Source organism: Manacus candei, unplaced genomic scaffold (assembly GCF_025592945.1).
Source record: "Manacus candei isolate 608988 ecotype Guabito, Panama unplaced genomic scaffold, ASM2559294v1 h1tg000083l, whole genome shotgun sequence".
Lineage (NCBI taxonomy): Eukaryota > Metazoa > Chordata > Aves > Passeriformes > Pipridae > Manacus > Manacus candei.
Window position 1 is genome coordinate 41,780 of NW_026138131.1, and position 23,426 is coordinate 65,205.

Consider the following 23,426-nt stretch of genomic DNA (forward strand, 5'->3'; position numbering starts at 1 on the left):
AATGGCACATTTTTATCCCTTCATTACTTAAGAGAGGTTTCCTATAACAACGGCACCTGTTTGCTATTAAGTTAAACATAATGTAGGAATAAATGCCACAGTTCTTTCTAAAACAATGGAGAACCCAAACATTTTATCCAACCCCAAATGACACCTATCCACACCTAATGAAGGACACTTTCCACTTTTCCTGACGCTCAAAAGATTGATGTCTCTTACTCCCTTTATCTTCTAGCAAGAGGGAACTGTTTTAATTCAGATCCCCAAATAAGAATTATCTCTGTCAAAAGTAACATAACTTTTATTGCTTTATCAGACTGCAGTCAGCAGGACTTGATTCTCATTATCTGTTTAAACCACGTACTGATTCTCAGTATTACTATGGGCTCATTTTCCTAGCCATTAATAATTTATGATTTAAATAATTTAGAATCTAAAAAACTTAAGAATTTGCCTCCTGGCAAGTTTTGTATATTTGGGTATATAAATTTTAGAAACAAACAGATAGGTATATCTGTCAGTCACAATCTTTAGTCATCTAGCCACACCACCAAATTTACTGTAATCCTACAGTTTTTAGAAGTTCTGTGAATAGTTCTAATGAGGGAAAGAGGAAGAAACAGAGTAATGAAGGATAATTGTTAACTGAATTATTGAAATGAAATCTTCTTTAGGACAATGCCACAACTCCTCTTCAGACCTCCAAGGTCCTTGTAAGTGCATTGTACTTCGCTCCACTGTTAATGCAGACCCAGAATAAAAAGCCTTTATGGACTGACATATGGTTTCTTTCTTTTTTTTTTTCCCAGCCATCTTCTTGTTAATATTGGTTAGCAGCCTATCCCTCCTACTCCCTGCTTAGTCGACTTTCAGGAAAAATTGAATAAACAAAATATTTTCCCATTGGGAATCAAGTAAACAAAACATTTTCCCATTGGGAAGTGGTTTACATATTAAGACACAGTGAAAATGCAAGTCAGGGTTGTTCTTGACATTTAAATCAGGGAATGGTTACAACAAAAGCTGACCATATGCATGGTCACAACTGCAGAAGCCACAAAGCACAGTGGTACACAGATGCCTCCTGAGAAAAGCTGCAGCAGCAACTTTTTGGTCAACAGATTTTTGAACAGCAAGATATTGACATAATATACTTCAAGATCTGTACAGTCAGAGGTGGAAGGAAATTAAAAGGCAGAGTTCTCTCTTAAATGAAGTAGTTCTTTAAGCAAAACAATCTAAGTATTTTTCTGATCACAAGTGTTTTGAAACAAGTGATTGTTTCAGCATTAAAATGAAAAAACACCCCCCATCTGACCTCTAAAAACCAATGAACTAGCAGAAAAAAAAAATTATTAAGAAAGTATAATTTGAAATTGTAATAAAAGAATTTTATCTTTTCCTAGATGGTTGGGGTTTTTTTCTCAGAGCAACTGAATAGCCATGCTGAGAGTTGACTCCATTTTTTCTGTCTCACTGTTTAGAAAATGGGAGAGACACGAAAAGAACCAATAAAAAAACCTTCAACATTTACTTACCCTACCAAGATTATTCCTCACTTCGCCAGTTAAAAAGAACACATAGTTTTGCATTAAAAACACAGAGCTTACCTTTGCACCCAACTCATTATATTGCAACTTCAAAGCTGTAAGCCTTTCATCCAATTCCTTGGGGTTCTCCGTCTGCTGCTTCTGAACAATCTGCCTCCCAGTTTTTATTACTGTTTCCACTTCAGACTTCACCTCACTCAGGTTTTTATATAATTTCTAATCAAACAGAAATATAAAAATGAAACACCACCATTAAAATACGAAAACTAGAAAAGACCATTGAAGGTATTACAAAGGTACACTTTGCATTATTTGCTGTACAAAAGCACCAACATGGACGAGCACCTTCCACTCCCACTTGAAAGTTAAAGGAGTTGGTCTGATGACAGAGAAAACTCACCCTGAGTGTGAGTGTGTATTAAGAAAGTTTATAGGAAAAATTAATTAATTTCTAAACCAGATCCAGAATAGCCCATCTTTACTAAGAGTAACCTCAAATTAGGCCATTAATTAGACATAAGAAAGTATATACCATTACTAATTGTTTTAAGATATGAAAAAGGTTGTTTTCAAACTGATTTAGATAGTGCAGTATTTAAAACAACAACAGATGTATTCTGTCAACTCATACAAATTGTTGGATGTATTTGAACTACAAATAGCCACAATTTTAAAATCTGACAGTTTTTCATATTCCTAAATCAAGAGACTGGAAGGATAGAGGATTACTCCTACATTTACTAAGTGTTATACTGTTAAAAAATTAATCAATTGAAAAAAAACTAAATAAAAAAGTAACATAATGAGGTTAATGTAAAATATACAATTCATTGCATTTTCCTCCACTATTTCAATTAAAAAGTAAAAATTAAGGGGAAAACAGATGGCATGCAAGCAATCTGTAAACACAATATATTTTCCTAACATTTCCACTGAGTGATAATAAGAACAACAAAAGGGTTCTTTCTTTCCATATGCAGAAATTTGGTATCTTTATCTAAATGTATGACTTGGCAAATCAAGTCATTTAACAGCCTCATAAAAGGCCAATTAACAGTCACGTAAATAATGTAGAAATTAAATTTATTTTTCTTTTTAGTCTAAGAATAAATTCTGCCACAGCTTGGAAACACCACTAAAGTTCACAATGAAAAAAGACTCCACAGAGATACACAGTGTCCATTACCACACAGATATGTGAAGAATTGCAAATATGAAGCTGTTGAGAAGTTTTCTTTTTGAGATGTTTAGCTTAAGTCTGTGTTCCAGCATTTTGCAATCAGGTGTTAGAAAGTAAACTTACTGTCCTGTGTACTTAGACAAAACTGCAAAATAAATAACACTGTACTTTTTTAATCATTATTTTTTTCTAGCTTTTCTTTAAGTAGCAATATCTCCCACTATGTAAAATCTGTATCTAGCATGTCTGGGCAGTAAAGACAAGACTTTTTTTCCAGCAGATCTGAGAAAAACAGCCAGAACAGTGCATTTCCTCCATAATCTAAAGTTAACTACCAAGACAATTCTTAACATGGTTAGCATTTTATTTACTTAAAGGTAGTATGTATATAGTCCAACTGCCTTCTAGGTGCTTAATATGATAAATATATTTTTCATCACTGAAAACCTGTCAGCAAATTAGGAATATGTTGTATGACCCACACTGTCTAACTTCTGATGACATATTATGTACGACTAGATTTTTAAAATAGAAACATTATGAGAATCTTTGCAGATAAAGATGCTCTAAAATCACTGCAAGTCTTCCACAAAATATGTCAGGGCTGCAAAAGCCAGCTGATGAGTGAAGACTCTTTAATTCAGTACAGAGCTTCTAATTAACATGTCATTCTAATAAGAATGTGAATTTAAGAGCAATTGCATTTAAGAAAAACCCAAGATGTAAAGAAATAACATTGACTCATCCCATGCTTATTTTTTTAATATAAGTTCTTTCTTATATTTACATCTGAAAGAGGTTGAGAGGGGAAAACAATTCTTCAGGCATGCCATTGCCACAAGAAAAAACAAACCCAAAAAACAGCAAACAAAACCCTTCTCCACACCCCTCCTAGGTTAAAGAAAAAAAAAAGCTGATTTTTGCTGCTAAAATATCAATTTTATTATCATCAAGCACATAGTGCTCACCTTTAGCTTTACTTCCTTTCAAGAGTAAAGGGTTTCAGGATTATGGGGATATTAAAGAGATATGCAGAGATTTTCCTCATATTCTTTAGGACACATTCAGGTCATCTTTAGTTCTTGAACTGTAAAATAGTCATAGCATGCCATCTCATGGAAGCTGTATTCTATGGTTTCCATTATGTTTTGTGTTTCCTGGCTACAACAGACTTGTGCCCTGCAGCATCTCTTTTGGTTACATCACAGGGTCCCATGAATGTAGACTATTGTGGAAAATAGAGTTAATCCAGGAAGATAAACTCATATGCAAGATGGGAAGCGGGAATCAGTGGGATCCCAACTGACCTTCTCGCATAGTGAAAGTGCATGACTATTGTTTGAAAGTTCACTGAAATGAGAACTGTGTGTGTGTAACTCATACATTGTTTCTAATTCTGAATTAAAGACAACATTCTATAACTTTTAGCTTTCTCTGCATAAATCCAACAGCATCTTTAAATATTCACCATGCAATGATCCAACTGTGATTGTACTACTTCCTGCTCAACACTCTTCGTCTCCAACTTGGGCACCTGCAACTTCACTTCATCTAAAATTCTTTTACACTCCTGTAGGCGCTGTTCGAAGTTGGCCGGCTTCTGGAACAAGCGGAACTTCATGGAGACATCCTGCAGCTTTTTCTGAAAAGTAAACATGGGTGAGTAGTAAGTGTGAAATCAAGTCCTAGTCCTGTTTCAGAATTCTTAGACCCATTATCAGACAGAAGTTTCTTATTTAAAGAATTTAAAAATTTTGAGGAAAATGCCCGTGGCAGAGAATCCTGGTCTTCACCAGAGGATAAAAAAATCTTGCACCCTGCAGAGCACCGGATGCAGCAGGGCCCGTATACACAAACAAAGAAAGGGAGAGGCTTTGTATTTTTCAATATGTAAAGTGTTGGGAGTGTGGGGAGAAGAGAGATTTATTAGACTGAGCATAAGACATCCACGTTGCAGACTGAAAGCTCATCAACAATATCACTTGATGCTTCCTGGTATGAGGAATGAATCTTTTAGTCCGTCAAAGAAACCCAAATAAAGTAAGTAGGTCTAGCAAAAAATCTGAGATTTAGAGTATAAAATTGATTTATATTTCAATTTTAAAAAGCCTAACCGAGAGTAAAAAGAAAGTAATTTGAAGGCAGAAAAATCTGTGACAAGCTTGGCCTCTAATTTCACAATTTTCACAATTTGTTATATTTGTGCATTAATTATATTGCTTGCTCACATGATCCCTACCTCAGGGGGAGGGGAAATAATTAAAAGTAAAGCAAAGAAAGGGCATTTTAATTATCTATTTGAAAAAGAACTAATTTCTCTGTAGAAGTACAGAGCAAAGTATTATTGAAAAAGTTTTTCAACTATTTGATTTAAAAAAAAGAAAGAACAAACATCATTAAGAAATAGATAAGTAATTACATAGGAACTCAGCATCTGCAAACACACGTGTTTTTTTTTACCTTCGAATTCTGGACACTTTATTCCACTACAAAGTGGTCTGTACTATACAAATTCAAGAAAAAAAATCTAATAAGGAACAGAATCAGTTTATACCTAGGCATTAGTAAAATCGCTTCCCACATCTCTCAGATTTCTGAGAAGGAGGCAGGAATCATGAACAGGCAATTTTGGGTACCACAGGAAAGGGTGTAGATATCTAGCAACGCCCTCCAACAGCTTTCCTCATTAAATATGTTTTATGAAATTGAGGTCCAATGAGGTAAGGAAGGAAGACTTTCTTTAGATAAATAAGTGAATGGTTGAATAAAAATAGAAAAAAAAGTGTAGAAATAAGAGGTCTTATTTTTTTTTCAGTGTGTTTGCATACACTACATTCATACGTAATTAGTTTTTCATCCTGTTGTGTCACTTCAGTTTGATAAAGATCAAGTTCTGTGGGAAGTTTGCATTGCCACATCTGTTTGTTACAATTTGTGTTGGTCAATACATTGAAAATGATTTAAAGGGAGAATGACAGAGAAAATTAAAGCCATCTGTGAAGAGTCACTGAAGACTTGCACAGTACTAAGGATCTGTAGGAAAAAACAAGCAGATTATTTCGAGTTCACCCAGAAATTAAGCAATGTAGAAGAACACTAAGCTCTATATGCAATTGGGATCTAAATTATCTTTTAGCACTCTCATTTAAGTTCTAACAGATAAATATACCAGCTAGATTTTGCAGTTATATTTATGTCCAACAGTTTTAAAATAATATTATCTCAATGCTTACAAGTAACAAAACAAGCAAAGTGGGTATTTGGAATAATTTGGAACATAAGGAAAACAGAAATTAAAATAGCTGTCATAGTATAAAAGTCATTGTATAAAGCTAAGCTGTTTAGTTTTCATCACCCTGTTTCAAAAACATCTCAGAAACAGAAAGTTTAAAAGAAGAATGACAGGACATGAAAGCTGTTTATCTAGAGGTCTCAGTATGATTTAACACAGTCATTCTAGAAAAGAGTCAACTGAGCATGAGTAAAATTAATTGTATGCAAAAGGTTGACTTGCAAAGTACTCAGTACTGAATTTCCAAAAATAGCCATTCCTTAGAAAAGATCTCATTTTCATGTAACAATTCTTAATTTATTATGACTAACTAGGAATTATATCACTTTAGCAGAAGTAGATTTTTATAGATATTTATGTCAAATTAGAAATATTACTTAGTGCCAAAAAAAGGCATTAATTATGCATTTCTAAGTGAGAATGCTCTTTAGAAAATAGTAAATGACAACAGATCTTTGAAATGTGTTTTACCACTAAAGATACTGCATGATAATAGAAAAGAATTCAAGAGAGTTCACTGGCCTAAAATCAAATATAGTCATAAATATTTGTAACAAAGGGCTCAGCTTTTACATGTTTTGCTAGTTGATATTTACATTATGCCTGTAAATTTACTACTTTTTTGTTTATATTTTATCTAATGTTAGCAAAACAGAGTCTCAAGATGACCCTGCCAATTTGTCAAAACTCAAGCTGGTACATATCATCATCTAGAGAAATCTTACAAAGAAAAAAATATCTGCCTAGAAATGGATTATTTAAAAAAAAAAGCACCTAGAAAGGGTAGTGCTCCCTTGCATGCTGTTGAATTTATAAACATTTAGATACACAGTCATCTGATGCCTCCATTTCACTGATGAAATATGGGCAACTTCACAGCTGCCATGGAGACCATCAGAAGCTGACTTAGTGTAAAGGAAGACGGAAAAATATGGAAACATAAATATTATCAGCAAAGAAAAGCTAGTCTTGTAGCTAAGATGAAACATTAAAAAAATTAATTTGTTAATTACAAATTAATTAACTGCTAAAAAGTTTAGTGTTATCCATAATAAAAAAATAAAACTGAAACAAAGATACTTAGAAATATTTGACAGAGATGAAGAAAAAGATGGCCATAATAAAATTATTTTTCTTAATGAATGATGTCAAGTTGTTTTGCAGCCTGAGGAACTTTGGCACTAACGTCAGAAAAAAAAAAGACTGCAAAATAGTCAAGAACCCACCACTAATGGATAAAAATATGTATTTTTCTTTAGTGTTAATTCAGTCTGTTTCAATTTCAAGCAGGCCTCTCTATGCCTTTTAAGACAGACAAAATAATGCATTAGCTAACATTTTAATCTGTCGTCTGCATTGCACGGCTCAGCATAATTTGTATTTCAAATGTAGTCCTACTAAATATTTCCAAATATTTTAACATACTTTTTTTTTTCCCACTGTAAATATTTCCGAATACCTCAAAAGGTATATCAAAAAGCCTAATTGTAGCTTTATTTCTTGCAACTGCAGCAAATTTAAAACACCCCTTATTATACAGTGTCCCTACCAGTTGGTTATGTCACCTCTGTGCACCCTACAACTGTTGCCAACTAGGCAGGAAGTCTGCAAGATAAAAAATGAGCAGTAAGAAGATGTGGATGGTTTTGTCCACTCTAATTTTCTGGCTGGAAAGGAGCAGCTAATACAGAAGGGACACCTTAAGAATACTTCATACTGCAGTAACAGTACTACTCATGCTGGTCATCTAAATGAGTGAAGGAAAAATAGAGGAAATAAAATTTGTATACCTGTGCCACATCAATTTGGGAAAGCACTCTTTTGGCAGCATCTTTACCCCGGTTTCGTTTCTTCATTTCTTCCAAACTAATCTCATGGCTTGTTAATTCAGATTGTATTTTCTATTGGAAAACAAATATAGCAATCAGCAGGGCTAGAATGAAAATTTTATGTTGTTAAAATTATTTGGAACATTTCATTTTTAACCATACTAAACAGCAGTACTGGACTGTGATCCTGCCCCTCTACTCTGCCCTGCATCTGGAGTGCTGTGTCCAGATTTGGACTTCTCAGTGCAAGAGAGACACGGAGATCCTGGAGCAGGACCAGCAGAGGGCTAAGATGATTAAGGACTTCAGGATAGGTTTCTTTTTTCTGAAGGAAACCAAGTTTTCATTGATAAAAACATTAAAAATTATTCATAGAAAAAATATATAGAAAATTGATTTGCTTCACTATTCTTATTTCTTTTTATTTTCACAGTATCACCAGCCAAGTTGGGAGAAAACTGATTGAAGTATCCTGTAGCCATAACATTACCTTTATCTCAGAGAGCTGTGTTATATCTAAAACACTATACAAATTGTGGTATAATACTAACCAGAATCTATGTTCAGTATCTATATATATGCTAAATGTATAATGACCTGTAGTTCACTAACATAATAACTTAATCCATTTTCTAACACACGTTTCTGGTTATCTCTGTCTGCAAAATCAGTGAATGATCACAGGAAAAATATCAGCTTTTTTAGTCCACCATAAATCAATCTTACAAGAAACAATTAACTTAAGCAGTGTTGGCTAGTGCAATGTAACGGAAAAGAATTACCACAAAGTATATTGAAACAGTATAATTTAGGATGATTCACATATTTTTATGTTTAAACTGTTGGAAAATAAGAAACTGTCATTAGCAGAATTGTTAGACAGCACAACTGAGAAATATTACTCTATGAAATAAAGACAAGATATGTTCCCACCAGGCCATGCATTTAAGGCCATTACTCCTGCATTAAAAAATTATTTTATATTTAATAATTTATTTTTTCTATGCAGCATTTTTCAGATACTCTGAAGACTAGCTATAGTTTTAATCATATACACATACTTTTATCTACAGTAACTTTCATAGTAAAAAAATAGTAAAAATACACGTATTTTTAATGATATATTTATAGGTTATTAGGTACGAAGCTGCATACACTGTATGCTGTCTACTTTATAGGGATATTACATAGTTATAATGACTTGTATACCATGTATTCCAACACTATACTGAAAGCAGTTTTTCACAAGTTATATGGAAAATGTACTAAAGTTTTAGAGAAAAAGACTCACAAAAATACAGAAAGCTATTAAGTCTAAGTTTAATTGCAAAAATATATTTATGTTTCTAAATTATCAGTACTATTTAGAGAATTAAAATATTTTTCTGAAGCAAAGTATTTGTAAAAGCAAAATGACTAAAAGGTAACTCCCAATTTAAAAAGGTGCTTGAAATTTAACAGGATTATCTTCCATTTTTGTGTGGCACAAGGACCAAATTAGTGGTGACAGCATTATTTAGTACTTCAAGCCAAGTAATTTCTTGATGTCTTGGAAGTTAGAAACGTATATAAAAGGAAGAAGCAAGTCTGAATGTCAGAAAAAAAATATCCATATCACATCCACTATTTCAACAGTTTGCTTCTGCATTTCATCAACTAACCGATTTTTGGTTGTATTTTCCAATTTACTTTGTTCAACCTCAGTCACTTTGGAAAGCATATAATTGAACAGTTCTTATCTGAATAGGTCAGAACAGCACAGTACAGATAAGAGTAGTGTTTAAGCAATTAGGTATTATGGGACATCGCAGGGAGATTGTTCTATCTTACTTTTTTAAATTGCTCTGCAGGAGAGAGATGAAGCATCACCTACTCTGACATCAAAATGCAGAATTGTAGAGAACAAACACATTAGAGGAAAGATTAAAAGAAAAGTTAGTAAGGCTTAAAGCAAGAAGACATTTCTATTTTTTTGTTTGCTATTGCTTCTCACAGGCAGAAAGAATAAATTGGTCCTGAATAGATGTAAAAGAATTTGACACCTGCCAAAAATGCTTGTTTGCATTCAGTTTTGACATGATTATTTTGACTTTTTCATCTCTTTTGGCTCATGTATTTATTTTATTGACTTCTTCTAACATCCACAAGAAAACACTAGTTTTTTCCCCTGTTATCCCTTTCTCTGCTTTTCTCAGTGGTTCTTGTCTATTTCCTTTTTTTTTTTTTTTAATAAAGAGTAAAACTTACCTTCATTTAATTTCTAGAACATCAGAATATAATGTACTGTATATAACCATGTAGCAATGCACATAAATTTCTGTGTCCTACAGGTTAAGGGTAATCATTTTCCATCACGGGTAATTTTTCAGGAAATTTGCAAAACTTTTATTCATCTATCTATCTATCTATCTATAGAAAGCATATAGCACATACAGATGATGATGTTATAGCATGAATGATATACAAGTACATCTCATCATGAACCAGATACTTAGTTATGGACACTAATTTTCAAGAAATATTAACTGAAGAGTCCAAATGAGAAAAGAAAATCATCAGAGGATAAAAACATGAATGACAAGGCCAGACTGAACAAGTTGGACATGAAAAATGCAGTCCATGCAGTTAAAACACAGTGTTCAGATGCTGTGGATATGTGTAGTGTGACAACCTGTGTAGTACAGAAATCTGCATAGATATTCAAAATTCATACATAACAAAATGTAAGCTTACAATTCTGAATAGCACTTATCAGCTCTTCCCTCTGACCACTGATCCACACATGGCTGAACAAAACAATTGTCACAATTTCCAGCAGAGGAAAGGTAAGTGTAAACACTTTTAACATTTTTCTAAGTAGATGACTGTGAATTATTTTTGTCCCAAATATTAGTCTGAAGGCAATGAAGCATGGCATGATTCTTGTCAGGTAACATATTGAACAACTGAACAATCCTGCCATTATATCATCACATTCACTTCTGTTTTGAACAAAGCACAACGGTATTTTAAATACAGATTAATAACAACCTTCACTCAGAAGTGCTTATCACTACAGAACTGGAATTATCCAAGGAGTTTATTGAAAAAACATTCGTGTTTTTCAAAACCGTAATATTGTTCAGTTACTCTCCACACTGCATTTTACATAAGTCTACCAGAAGAATAACAGAAAAGTGATTTGTCACATGCATGTGAGAAGTGAAATAAGTTTATTTTCTCTCCCATAATAAAAATCTTCAGGTAGTCACTCTGACTAAACAGAAGTACATAGCAGAGATTCTCTCTCCCAACACAAGTTATTAAATAACAAAGCTGTAAATAATTATCTGGAAAATATTTTGTCATATAAATGTAATATTTTCAGTACAGATTTATTTTCTTCCTGTCAGTTAAAGAGTACCTGAAAAAAAGTCAGCAACTGATAAATTCTTGTGATGATGACTTCACTCTCTTTATTTTCTTGGTAAGTTGAGAAATATTAAGGACTTCTGCTGGGATCATGAGATCAAGCATACAAAGAAATAATCTTTCCTTTTGGGATATTGCTTTATAATTTATCTCATTCCAGCTCTTTTTATCATCAGACCTCGAGGAACCTGAACTGATTTATCTGTGTGGTTGCTGTTAGATTGTTTTGTCTGCATACAGCATCTTTAGTTGTATTCCAAATAATTTGGGTAACTTGGCTCTCCAGCATTAAATTCTCAGTGCCACATGGTGGAGTAAGAAGCACACAGAATTTACATTCAAAAAGCGATCCTAAAGAGAAGTTGAACAGCACATACTTGACTCCCCTTTCCTTCTGTCAACTTTCTTAATAAATTAAACTGATCATTTCACTTAAAAAAAAGGAGCTAAATATAATTTTGTTTTTTCAGATACAATTCTGATCAGCTGAAACAGAGATAAATCCTCCCATCAACGCCCTAAACAGACCTGAATTTTTTGAAGGAAACGCAGAGAGCTCCCAAACCCTCAGCAGCTTTCTGATTATAAATTCTCCCATATGCTCTTTTAGAAATGCAACACATAATGCTGAACGGTTTGCTAAATCCCTCAGCATGGATAAACTGATCCCTGCCCAGAAAGCAACATCACTGACTGCAAGATTCCCGTTCCAGCTGTGCAGACACTATTGTAGGGTATCTTAGATGAATGAACTGCTTTCAGCTCTACAAAAGACCTGTGCCAGCAGAAGCTCCACGGGAGACGAGGCCATTCAGTCTGTGCTTATTCTGCCCTCGGCTGCCATGGCTGTTTGCTAAAGGAATGACTCAGTGTATTTACCCACATAAAATTGATTGTTTATTCCCTTTCCCTCTAAGGATTTTAGATAACTTCACAACTGAACTTCAGAGAACTTCAATATTTGCATTAAATCTGTTCAGTTGTTAATTAAGTTGTTTTTTCATTAGGTCTCACCGGCACCATAAAATCAAAACATGAAAGCAGCAGCCTCTATACTGATTTTTCCCACAGTGGATATAGTATAATCAGGTGAACTTGACATCAGACAATAAAATCTCAAGAAAAAAACCCAAGTTATGCAAAAGCACTGAGCTGAAATTTTCCTATCAAAGTGTGCTAATTAAGGGTGAGTTTTGTGCTGCTTCACTTGTTGAAGTTCTGAATTACTTTCTTTTTCACAGTCTATAATCATTGCCAATATTGTACCTGAGAGTGCACATAAACCAGATGCATCCATGGGACATGGGAAACATGCAAGGGTCCAAAAACACCAGAAACAATAAAAAGCATATGTTCATATAATTTCTTTATGTATTCACTTTATATAATTACAAGATGAGAAATTAAACTGATACATCTTTAACAAATGCTAATTTGTATCTTATTAAAAAAATTGTTTACATCATTCATATTTCAAGGAAGAAGAAAAATAATTCAAGAGAGTCAGCTGATAGCTAACATCATTTAGGATTCAAACTGAAACAATTTTTTCTAAATCTGATCTTATCAGACCGAACACAAATACAATCCTGTTTCCTAAATATAGCATTTGTAATTCATATATACACATAAAAATATCTGCATGTACCTACACACACACACACACACACACATGAAAAGCAACTGAAAGGTACACCTATCTATATCTTAATTCAAAAGACATGGTAACCCTTATTTCTTTAAAGGAGAGAAAAAATTCTTTTCAGTGCTGCATATATTCAGCTCTGAATATATTTAAGATCATCTACTCCATACAAGATATTAACTTTTTAGAATGATTTAAAACTCTATAGGTATGTCAGAAAAAACATAATTGAATGTTTTTTCTAAAATAATTATAAAACATTTGTTTTCAACTTCCCTCTGGCTTTTTTTTGCCTTTTTTTTTTTACTTTTGTAATCTGACTGCCTAAATTTAGATGGAATTAACAGAAAAGTTCTTGTATATAATACTGTAGACTGTTGATATTTTTATAGCAGAGATGTTTGGGTTTGTTTCTATTCTTGCCCTTTCCATACTACAGTAAAGCAGATCTTATAGGTGGTACAAAAGAGTAAAAATGTTAATTAGACGTACATTTTTATTTCAAAGGATGAATAAGCCCCTTTGAAGGAAGGGTGAAGAAAAAATAAAAGCTTTTTCTATTGGACTTACATGAGCTGTAAAAATTTGAATATAAGTACCTTTATGCGCACATTATGAAATAATTAACAATGTTGTCTATGTTGCAATAATTTAGTAACAAACCCTAAGCCACACAATCAACTTTATAAAAGAGCCACCTAAGAGTAGTGAGGATGATGAGTCTCTTCTTTCAAGAATGGGAACTGGATTTTAAAGAGTCACATTTTTTAACCTAGTCATTTTAAATTTACTGCATACCCTTCCATGACATTTATAGCTCTTTGCATCTTCTGGGCAGGTATATAAATCAGAAGGAAGATATGACTTTACTAGAAGAGTAGCTTAAACTTCTCAAAGTAATCCTACACAAAATTTACTTGCACTTTCTTACTGATCATGTTGCAAATCCTCCTTGATAAGAGGCTGAGAGACAACCAAACACCAAACACTCTTTGGTTGATTAAGAAAACTAGTAAACACATCAGCTCAACCTGTATATACCTTACCTGTGCTTCCTGAGGGACCTGTGCTGCATCCACTCTGTCTGCAGAGTAGGCTGTCAGCTGTTTGTCAATAACAGCGAGAGACTCTTGGATTAAGCGCAGGGTTTTGTCAGTCTCCTGTGCAGATTGAATACTCTGTTCAAGACTTTTCTGTCTTCTCACGGCCTAAAAACAATGACAATGTTATCAGTATTCACAGAAATGATGCATATAATACATTTTTCCCCACACTTTTTTCCCCAAAAATTCAGGTAAAGAATCAAATATAGGACTCCTGGCTTGTGCTCATCCACCTTTCTGTAGGACAAATTGCGCATCTTTTTGCCACCCATTCAGTTCTCTTGGCAAGAAACAAACAAACAACACTCAGATTGCATAGACAAGTTCTAAAAAATGTAGGATCCTGAAGAGCCAATGCATAAACTGAATATTTCTATACAGAGTGCGAGTTGGCAAAGTCGCATAATAAAACCACCCTGACAGTGCTCTCTTTCTTTCTGAGGCAGAGAGGTCCTCCTGATCTTATTATATAATTCAAGAGACTTTGTTTACTGAGAATAGGGTTACTGTCATCACAATCTCATCTGAGGCAATCCACCTCAGTAAGTGAGAGGGATAAAGACTCTCTTGAGATGGACTTCTCTTATATGAAGTACAAATAGCTGTTTGGAAAAAGCAATGCCTACTTTTTTCGTCCTCTGGGTCAAAAAAATTAAAAAGTTGACTCTTACTTCTACCCTACCAGCAGTGTCACCATGGATTGTCTACCACAGTCTTTTACACAAATCTTTTTTGGAGAAGGATGCTTCCCTTCAAAGGAGCTCAGTTTATGTTTCAACAAATCAGAACAGTAAATTCTCCTTCCAAGTTGTCCTTTGAACACACATATATTTAAGCACTTGACATAAATGAGTCAGCTTTAACTACTATTTGTAACAGTTTAATATGGCATTTAACAGGTAATAAATAACATATTACTTTCTTCCATCTGTCATTGTGTCTACCTGCAGACCCATATTTTACTCAGACCACAGCAACTGCCTAAGTAGAGTTTCTGCTTTATACAAAACACACAGTAATTACGAACAATCTCAAATGCAATATAGCTTTTCTCTATACAAGCTCAGTCACACTGCTGACCACAGAATAAAGTGACTAACTTTCTTTGACGTGAATCAAAGGAGAAAGGAAGCACTCTTTAAATAACATTTCCAGGTGTCTAGCCATTTTTCAAGTCAAATCGTTCTTTTTCTCTCTGGTGAGCAAGCTATACTTTAATTTGATTTCATACCTATTAAAACTCTTGCCTTGAACAAAAATATCTCTCAGTACTTCACTGAGAATATTTGATATATCTGTAGTTTCTTCATGGAGCTCAGATTCTTCTAGAGCTTCACATGTAACAAATGAGAAAGATTATTTCTTGTGAGCATTCTTGCTAGCTATTTGACTTAGTTAAGGGATAGGGATCCAACCAGTATTTTCTATATCTGTTTTTGTAAGCTGCTTTGCGCTATTTCAGAACAACTGATCAGATAATCTTGTATCACTGCCAGTTCCAGGAACCTTCTGGGGAACTGAGTAGCTTTACATATCAGACTCATGCTGTCAGTGTTAATGGGAGCACCTAAGCCACCAAGGTATTATTACCCTACTAAATGAACCATTAAAACAGTGTAACTTCACAATACAGTACTAACACTAACACTTAAATGACTTTTATCTTCATCTGATTTGAGATTCTTATATTAATGTTCTCAGCCTGTTCAAAGCAGTGAGTTCAAAAAACCACAGCTAAACTTAAAAAACACAGCTTCCATTTACCTTGGCACTCATTACTATCAATTTGTAAGCCTGGCTAAGATACTCTCTATCAATCCATTTGCGTCACTATACGGTAGTTTGAAAGTCACATTAAATCACAAAACAGGATAAGTAGCTTTCTACAGCCCATAGGTAACCTCTCTGTCTATACTGATCTCTGTGGTCAACTGGTAGGACTAACATGCAAAAGTTCCATTCTTATGAGTCATTAAAATAAGTGCCTGTGCTTTCTGGAGAATTCAATATACCGGACACAAATTTGATGTTAAGTCCATCTGAAAAACTATTTTTATAGCAATATCTGAAGCTTTGAACCCCTGTTAAATGCTGACCCATGCTAACTACTATTTGCAACCAGGGAATTGCTTAAGTACAGGTATATTTGCTGCCAGCTTCAGAAGCAGACTGCAGGCATGCAATGAAGTAGTGGAGTGCATGTAAATTCACAATGTCTTAAAACTGTATGACAAATATATGATGATGAAAGATTGTCATCTCCGTGCTGATATCAGTATATGTCTATCAAAATCCCATTTTAGAATACAACTGGAAAAAGTATAAAACATTCCCATCATGGATCAAATATTAAAGATGATAAAGTTAAGAAAACATTCCAACAAATGCTTTCCGAGTGTGGCTGAATTTTTACAATTGGATTTCAAACAAATACGAAGTCAGATGATTATATATTCATGCTTATGATATCTTTATGTGAACACAACACACACAAAGACAAAACATTAACCTTTCCTTGTCCTCAGAGAGAATTTGATTACAGTCTGAGAACTTGTGTGACATTTTGTACCTTCTAAGTGAGGTGAAAGTATGTTTTTCCCAAAGCTGTGAACAGTTTAGGTGGATGGGTGATATCAGGCCAAGATGTGAGTGCAGTGGTCGAAGAGGGGAATTATTTTTGCAGCGGGAGAAGAGACAAACAGTCAAATGCTGGGAAATGGCACCTTCATAGTTGAGATGATCTTCTTAGATATAAACAGGTGCTGCTTTAATTTGCTGGAGATAAGCATCAGAATGCTTTACAAAAAGGGGCAATCATACTATTAATTTACATCTGTGAACCTGAGTTTCAAATTTTTCCTTGAAACTCATATGTCTGTCCATCTGAAAACCTATATAAGCTTATTTTTTAAAGAAAAGTGAGAGTTGAAATTTTATATACTGTAATACAAAAATATTTTCATTTATGATGTTCTGGGTGGGTGTGGGTTTTTTTGTTAGTTTATTTTTTTCATGAAAGATTATCATCCTTCTATTTGCCTGCAAAACAAATAGATGGTTTAACATCACAGTGTATAAATGGGACACAACAAGAATCTCTGGTTCTGCTATCATATCATAGTCAATAAAGCTGAAGGCTCTGGTCTCTAAAGAGAAGTGTCTAACAATTAATTGCTAAATAGAAAATCTCAGGAAAATAACCAACTGTTTAATTATTTCTGAGTCAGTGGAATGTTGACAGTTGTCAAGGAAAACAAAATCAAAGGAAAAAACTCCCTGCTGTTAGGCACTATAAGAATGAAAGATAAAAATATTGAGGGAATTTTAAGTCTATACAGGTTTTTAATAGTTTTTCAGTTTTTTCATTATAAATGTAACATTTTTTATGATATGAGATATTTTATAAACCTGTTTAAAATTTAACAAAGGTCAATGGCAAATGCAGGAAATAGTAACATTGCATATTACCCATATAAAATACCATCCTAAGGGAAAGGCTGCACTGAGAGGTGTTCGAAAAAACAGGAAAACTGAAGGTCCTCAAACCTTATGAGTGCTTATGACTATAGTTCATTCCTTGATGTTCAACATTAAAAAGCTCCATTTATAGACATTGCCACTTTTTGCTTAAATAATACATTTCATGTATTTAATGACATTAGTCACACACACAGTTACTAAGATGTTGGTTAGAATTTTGTGGTTAAAACCAAGTAGTAGTAGTTGTGCTGTGGGAGAAAAATTGAACAAAACTTTTTTGAAAATTGTAGTACTTTTACCACAGGGCATATTTATTCCGAATGCAGAAGAAAATTCATTAATTAGCTTATAAGATACAGTTCAAGCTCATGGAAAATAGTCCGTCAAGAAAGGCAGAAATGTTAGTTTGGGTTTTTTGTTGGTTTTTTGTTTGTTTATTTGTTTTTGTTTAGTTTGGGGTTTTGTTTGTTTGGGGTTTTTTTGTTTGTTTTGTTTCTTTTTGTTTGTTTGTTTTTTTCTCCCTCAATTTTGGGTCTCTTATTATTGAGATATAACTTTACCACACGGTAAAGTCAAAAGGTTAAAAGTTAGGAAACATTAAATTTCTTCTAAACTTTACTTTAAAGTTTAACCTGATTCTTGGTGCTATAATGGTTGTGTCTGAGATATATTAAAACCTCTCTGTAAATCATTCATCAAATTGTTAATATGTTAATCTCTGCTTTTGTTTGGAATCAGAGTTGATTAGAGTTTGTGTTTAGATATATTTTTTTTTTTAAATTCAAAGCATTCATTTTGGACCCAGGAATTTTTAATACCCTCCCAGTTGGAACTAATTCTGCAAATTTCAGGAATATTTCACAATGTGCTTTTCAAGAAAGTGCCTACAAATATTTGATCTTTCATCCATTAAGTTACATTCATCTTTGATCAACTGTATTCCAAAACAGCAAACTATACCTAAGAGGACTTCTATATCTCTTTAGGTTATCACTGCAGACACATAATGCCTCAGAACTCCTAAAAGCAGCCTGCTTAGCAGCCTTCAAGGCAATCACACAGATATGGGGCATGAAATACCCTTTCTCCTCTTGAGAGGAGGACACAACAAAAAAATTGTGTCAAATGATGAATGTGTGCTCTTTGAAAGAAAAAGAAGGCAATTTTCAGGGGAGTCCTAAAAGAAATGAAGAGACAGCACCCAACAATAATAATTGAATCTGGTGTAAAGCCATCTGAACAATAATGTTTTGTACAGGTTTCTGCAAACATAGTCTCAAGAATATCTGATTGACATTTCTGAAGTTTGCTGGACAGGATATAAATCACTTTCATCATTGCAGGGGATGATAGCCACTTGCAGTATTAGCTTCAAATTCTTCAGTGCTTCTTAGCACCATACATAGAGTTGTAAGTGAATCAGTCCTTGAAAAGTAACTATAGGGTATCTGTTGCTTATCAGTCATCCTCAAATGTTAAAAAGCAAACTAAATACACTCAGTCTTTGTTAACTAAGGAAGATAAGGCATACAAACATAAAGCCATTATCTGCCTTGAAAAATGAATCTCTATCTCACTAGCAAAGCTGTATTGTCTTGCAGCATTATTCATATGGAATGTGGGTTGGTTTGGTTGCTCTATTAGTAGTGAATAAATATTTCCCATATCAGTCTCTGCCCACATGAGCTTATTGTCTTGGTAATTACCTGCACAATTATTCAAATAAAACCAAATAACTTCATCACATTAGGATAGCCCATTAGCCTGTCTGAAGTAGAAGTGACCTTGAACACGAGCTGAATTGTGTTATGTGCCTGTAATATATTTTTATGCAAGAAGGATGCATGCTGTTTGGATTTCAACAGACTACATGAACAGTACACAAATCAGTATCAGGAAGCTATGCAAAAAAAGGGGTTTTCTACTTCAGAGTCAGATCTCACCATTAGTATTTAATTACTAAATATCAGATTGAGCTTCCAAATAAGCTTTCAAGGAAGCCTTGCACCCCAATACTTTGGCTATATTTGGAAAAACCTGGAAAGCAGTGAATAAATTTCTAATATATTTTGCTTATATATTCATCCAAATTATTTCCAGAATTTCACACAGCATCTTCATGTTGTACTTTTCACATTAAATCCCTGTAACTTTCATGGTTTTTGATAGTGATGACTGAATAGCATTCAACCATCACTCAGCAAGACTATTCGAACTTCATGTTTTCACAAACTGGAAGCCTCCTGTTTTCTCCTTCAAATTTTCTCAGTTTTTTCCTCCAAGTCAGGAAAAAAAAAAAAAAAAGAAATACTAAGAACCAGAATTCCAGGAAGTGCATCTGCTTTTAAACAGGAGTGGGATGTTAAAAAAAAAAAGAAAAAAAAAAGGAGAAAAAAAGAACAGGTATACAGAAAGTTATATTTATTTTTCTGTTATGACATCATCCAGCTACATGGAACTATGTGAATGATGCTTGCACTGCACCAGAACTACCACCAGGCTCTTTTCCTCCCCATCCTTCAAGTTTATTCTCGGAGCAGCTGAGGACACTCCCTTAGTTTTTATTGTAGTGTTTTTACTTCCACTGTTTTCAAGAACAACTATATTTCAAATATCACCAAAAAAAGCAGACAATTTTTCATTGTCATGGTAGATTGTTACCATTCTAATACAGTGGCTTTCCAAAAATCCTTACTTGTGTACCATTTACATCATTGTAACTGAGTAATTTTTTACCATCTTTGAACATGGTCTGGTTCCAATCATAACAACACTGTATCCTTCACTAGGTCTTTCCTTAATAATTTCTTTTTGATCTTTACCAAGGACTGAGCACCTTCCTGATACTTCTAGCATATTGACAGTTTTGATTCTCCTTGTGCTAAACATGTTTCTATATTGAAGCGTCTTTATAAAATCTTTCATTGATACAAATACTCTTATTTATTGTTTAGTAAAAAATACATCTTTAAGAGACGTTACTCATATTTAATTTTGAAAATAATTTGCTTCTTGACAAGAGTTTTGCCAGAGAAATCATCTCTAAATATGTAATTGAAGATTAAATTCACTTCAATTTTGCAATTTTAGTGTTACCTATTTTACTGGGTTTGGTTGGGACTGAGCTAATTTTCTTCACATCAGCCCATATGGTTCTGCGTTTTAGATTGGTGGCCAAAACAGTGTTGATAACAGAGGGATGTTTTAGCCTTTGCTGAGCAGTTCTCTCACAGTGTCCAGGTCTTCTCTTCCTCACTCTGCCCTTTCCAGTGAGCAGGCTGGGGTGGACAATGGCTTGGAAAGTACACAGCCAGGACTGCTGACCTGAACGGACCCAAGAGAGATTCTGCTCCACACAGAGTCATACTCAACAATAAAAGGTGCTGGGGAAAAGTTTTTCAAATTGTCATTGCTTGGAGATTAGTCTCCTGGGGGTGATTTGTTCTGTATCACTTGCTTTTCCCCTTTTGTTCTTTCACTTATTAAATTGTCTTTATGTCAATCCGTGAGTTTTCTTGCTTTTTTTCTTTTCTATAACCTCCTCCATTGCACCAGGAGACATGGAAAAGGAGCAAGCAGCCATGTGGTGCTTTGCTACCTACTGGAGTTAGCCCACCACACATAGGCAAACGCCTTCTAACAATTGTTAGAAGTTTACTGTTTAGGAACAGATAACTTTTTTTAGAAAAAGATAACTTTTTCTTTTTTTTTTTTTTTTTTAATGGTGCTAGACTGTCCTCGGGAAGACAGGTCAGTTATTAAATATACCTGCTGCTGAAGTTCTTCCCATCGAGTATTGAACTTCTCAAGTTTCTCATTGATCAATTCATCCAAGATTCCACCATCTGTTAAAGTCTGAGCCAATTCCCGAATCTGATTGCGATTATCTTCTGGATGTCTCATTAAACGTTCCAAAGACTGAAAAAAGGTCAAAAAAAGCAGTTTATTTCCCTTTTTGTAAATAACATTCTACAGAGCAATCATAATTTGCCTTAAAAATGTAAAAAAGAAATTTCACATTTCATACACAGTAAAAGTAGGGAAAAAAAGATAAAATACTTATGTCCCATGACTTGAAAACAAATGTTCTGTACTAATTAGTACCAAACCCAAAGATTTTTCACAATACAATAAATTGTCTGCTTGATTTTAAAATGTGGACTATGCTCAGTAAGTTCAGTGAGAGTACTTGTAGTACATATGTTGAATACTTCAATATGAAAAACTTGAGTATTTAAATGTATTAAGTTCAACAGCAAAAATGGAATATCAGTGCAACATTTTATATTTTGATCCACTAAAACCATTAACCTAATTTCTACAAATTTGAAAGATTTTAATCACTGTTTCACTTGGGTGGATTTGAATTCAAAAACTCATTTGTTGAATCAAGTGAGAACATAGGACTTTCCAAATATTCTCACCTTGTTCATACAGAATGTTGATTCATAGTTTGTTTAGCATGCCATATGATTTACAATTTATCAGTACATGTGATTTGGTATTATTTAAGACAGCACTTACATCTAAAGACTCAGAAATCTCTTCTGCACCTCCCTGGACATTTTCAGTTGCCTTGAGTTTCCGTTCAATCTCATTCAACCATTTATTTTCTGCATCCAAATACGACAATAATTCACGCCAACATGCCCATACCTCCTGATGAAGAAAACATTTATTGAGGTTGAAAATCTCACAGCTAACTTTCATGCATTAAAATAGTGAAAATACTCATGCTTTATTCCCAAAACAACATGGCTGATATCTGATGGTTATGGAGTCATATAGCTGATATTTTTCCCAATACTCATATGATCCAAACTAATATAAAATGCTAAACAGAATAAAACCACAGAAGACAACAGGAAAAGTGAACACTTCTGCAAAACACAACTTGAATTTTCTGTCTCATGAATTATCCGCTTTATATGTTTTCTGTAAAATTTTCTTATATAAATATAAAAATTAACAGAATTTTTAAATAACCATGTTTATGTCTTTATTATAAAATGCAGTTAGATTGCTTATTTATTCAATATATATTACTTACTTAAACCACAGGTTCATAAAATGTCTAAAACCACAGCTTTCAAGAATTCAGACTGAAATCTCTATGGAAATTAATTTGAAACCACATTTAATGCAATTTATAGACCACTTAAGTGCTAGAGTACTAAACATAATGTTATAAAATGTTCTTTTCCCCTGGAATTAAATTATTGTCTAATATTTTATTTATACAGTGCCCGAAGATACTTAAATAAGCAGACAAAACCAGCACTTTATACACAAAAATGTTTAAACTCCCCATAAATCATCTTTTTGTTCCTCCTTTTTTTTTTTGCTTAGTAAAAGTTAAAATAATGTTATTGAAATACATTATGCTCTTGGCAGATCAAGCTTTTCAGAGTGTAATTAATCTCACCTAACTAACTTAGCTCACATCAAATGTGTCTGATCTAGGAGGCAGTTATAGAGGGATAGATATTAGCATGCAACTATACATCATCAGATCAGGGGAAATATAGATTACTAGTTTAGACTAGACACCTAATTTTCCACACTGAAATTTAGATAAGATAAATTTTATCCTGATAAATTATTGTCCTGTATGAGCTTAGTTAGTGCAAATTAGTTCACAGCAAAAAGCCCATACCTAATTCTCTGTGAGTACTGCATAATATGCAAGTAGTCCTATGTCAAGAATCTGCAATGGAGTTGGCCAAAAGGCAGGGTCAACTCAAAATGTGTGAGACATACTCAGTTTGCCAACAGATCAAATGCTGTTCCCCTGCTGAGATAACACCACCTGTCCAGCTTCAGGATCATTCAGTCAAAATCCTTAACCATGGAGGAGAGAAGCAAGCCCAGAGGAGCTGCTGAAGACAACATCATAGGGTTGCTACAAAGCCAGATTCTTGGCTTGGTCTCAGGAG

The 23,426-nt window shown here is 33.8% G+C and overlaps 1 protein-coding gene across 4 annotated transcripts in view; it reads right to left on the bottom strand.

The window, feature by feature from the left end:
• LOC127481902 (dystrophin) overlaps positions 1 to 23,426 on the bottom strand; it is a 481,077-nt gene that overhangs the window by 35,940 nt on the left and 421,711 nt on the right. For all 4 annotated transcript variants that reach the window (XM_051811717.1, XM_051811718.1, XM_051811719.1 and 1 more), the window contains 6 exons: positions 22,015 to 22,149; positions 21,259 to 21,408; positions 13,954 to 14,115; positions 7,813 to 7,923; positions 4,199 to 4,372; positions 1,611 to 1,766 (listed from right to left, as the gene is read on the bottom strand). In XM_051811717.1, coding sequence (XP_051667677.1) covers positions 1,611 to 1,766; positions 4,199 to 4,372; positions 7,813 to 7,923; positions 13,954 to 14,115; positions 21,259 to 21,408; positions 22,015 to 22,149 — 888 coding nt within the window. The remainder of the gene's footprint in view (positions 1 to 1,610; positions 1,767 to 4,198; positions 4,373 to 7,812; positions 7,924 to 13,953; positions 14,116 to 21,258; positions 21,409 to 22,014; positions 22,150 to 23,426) is intronic.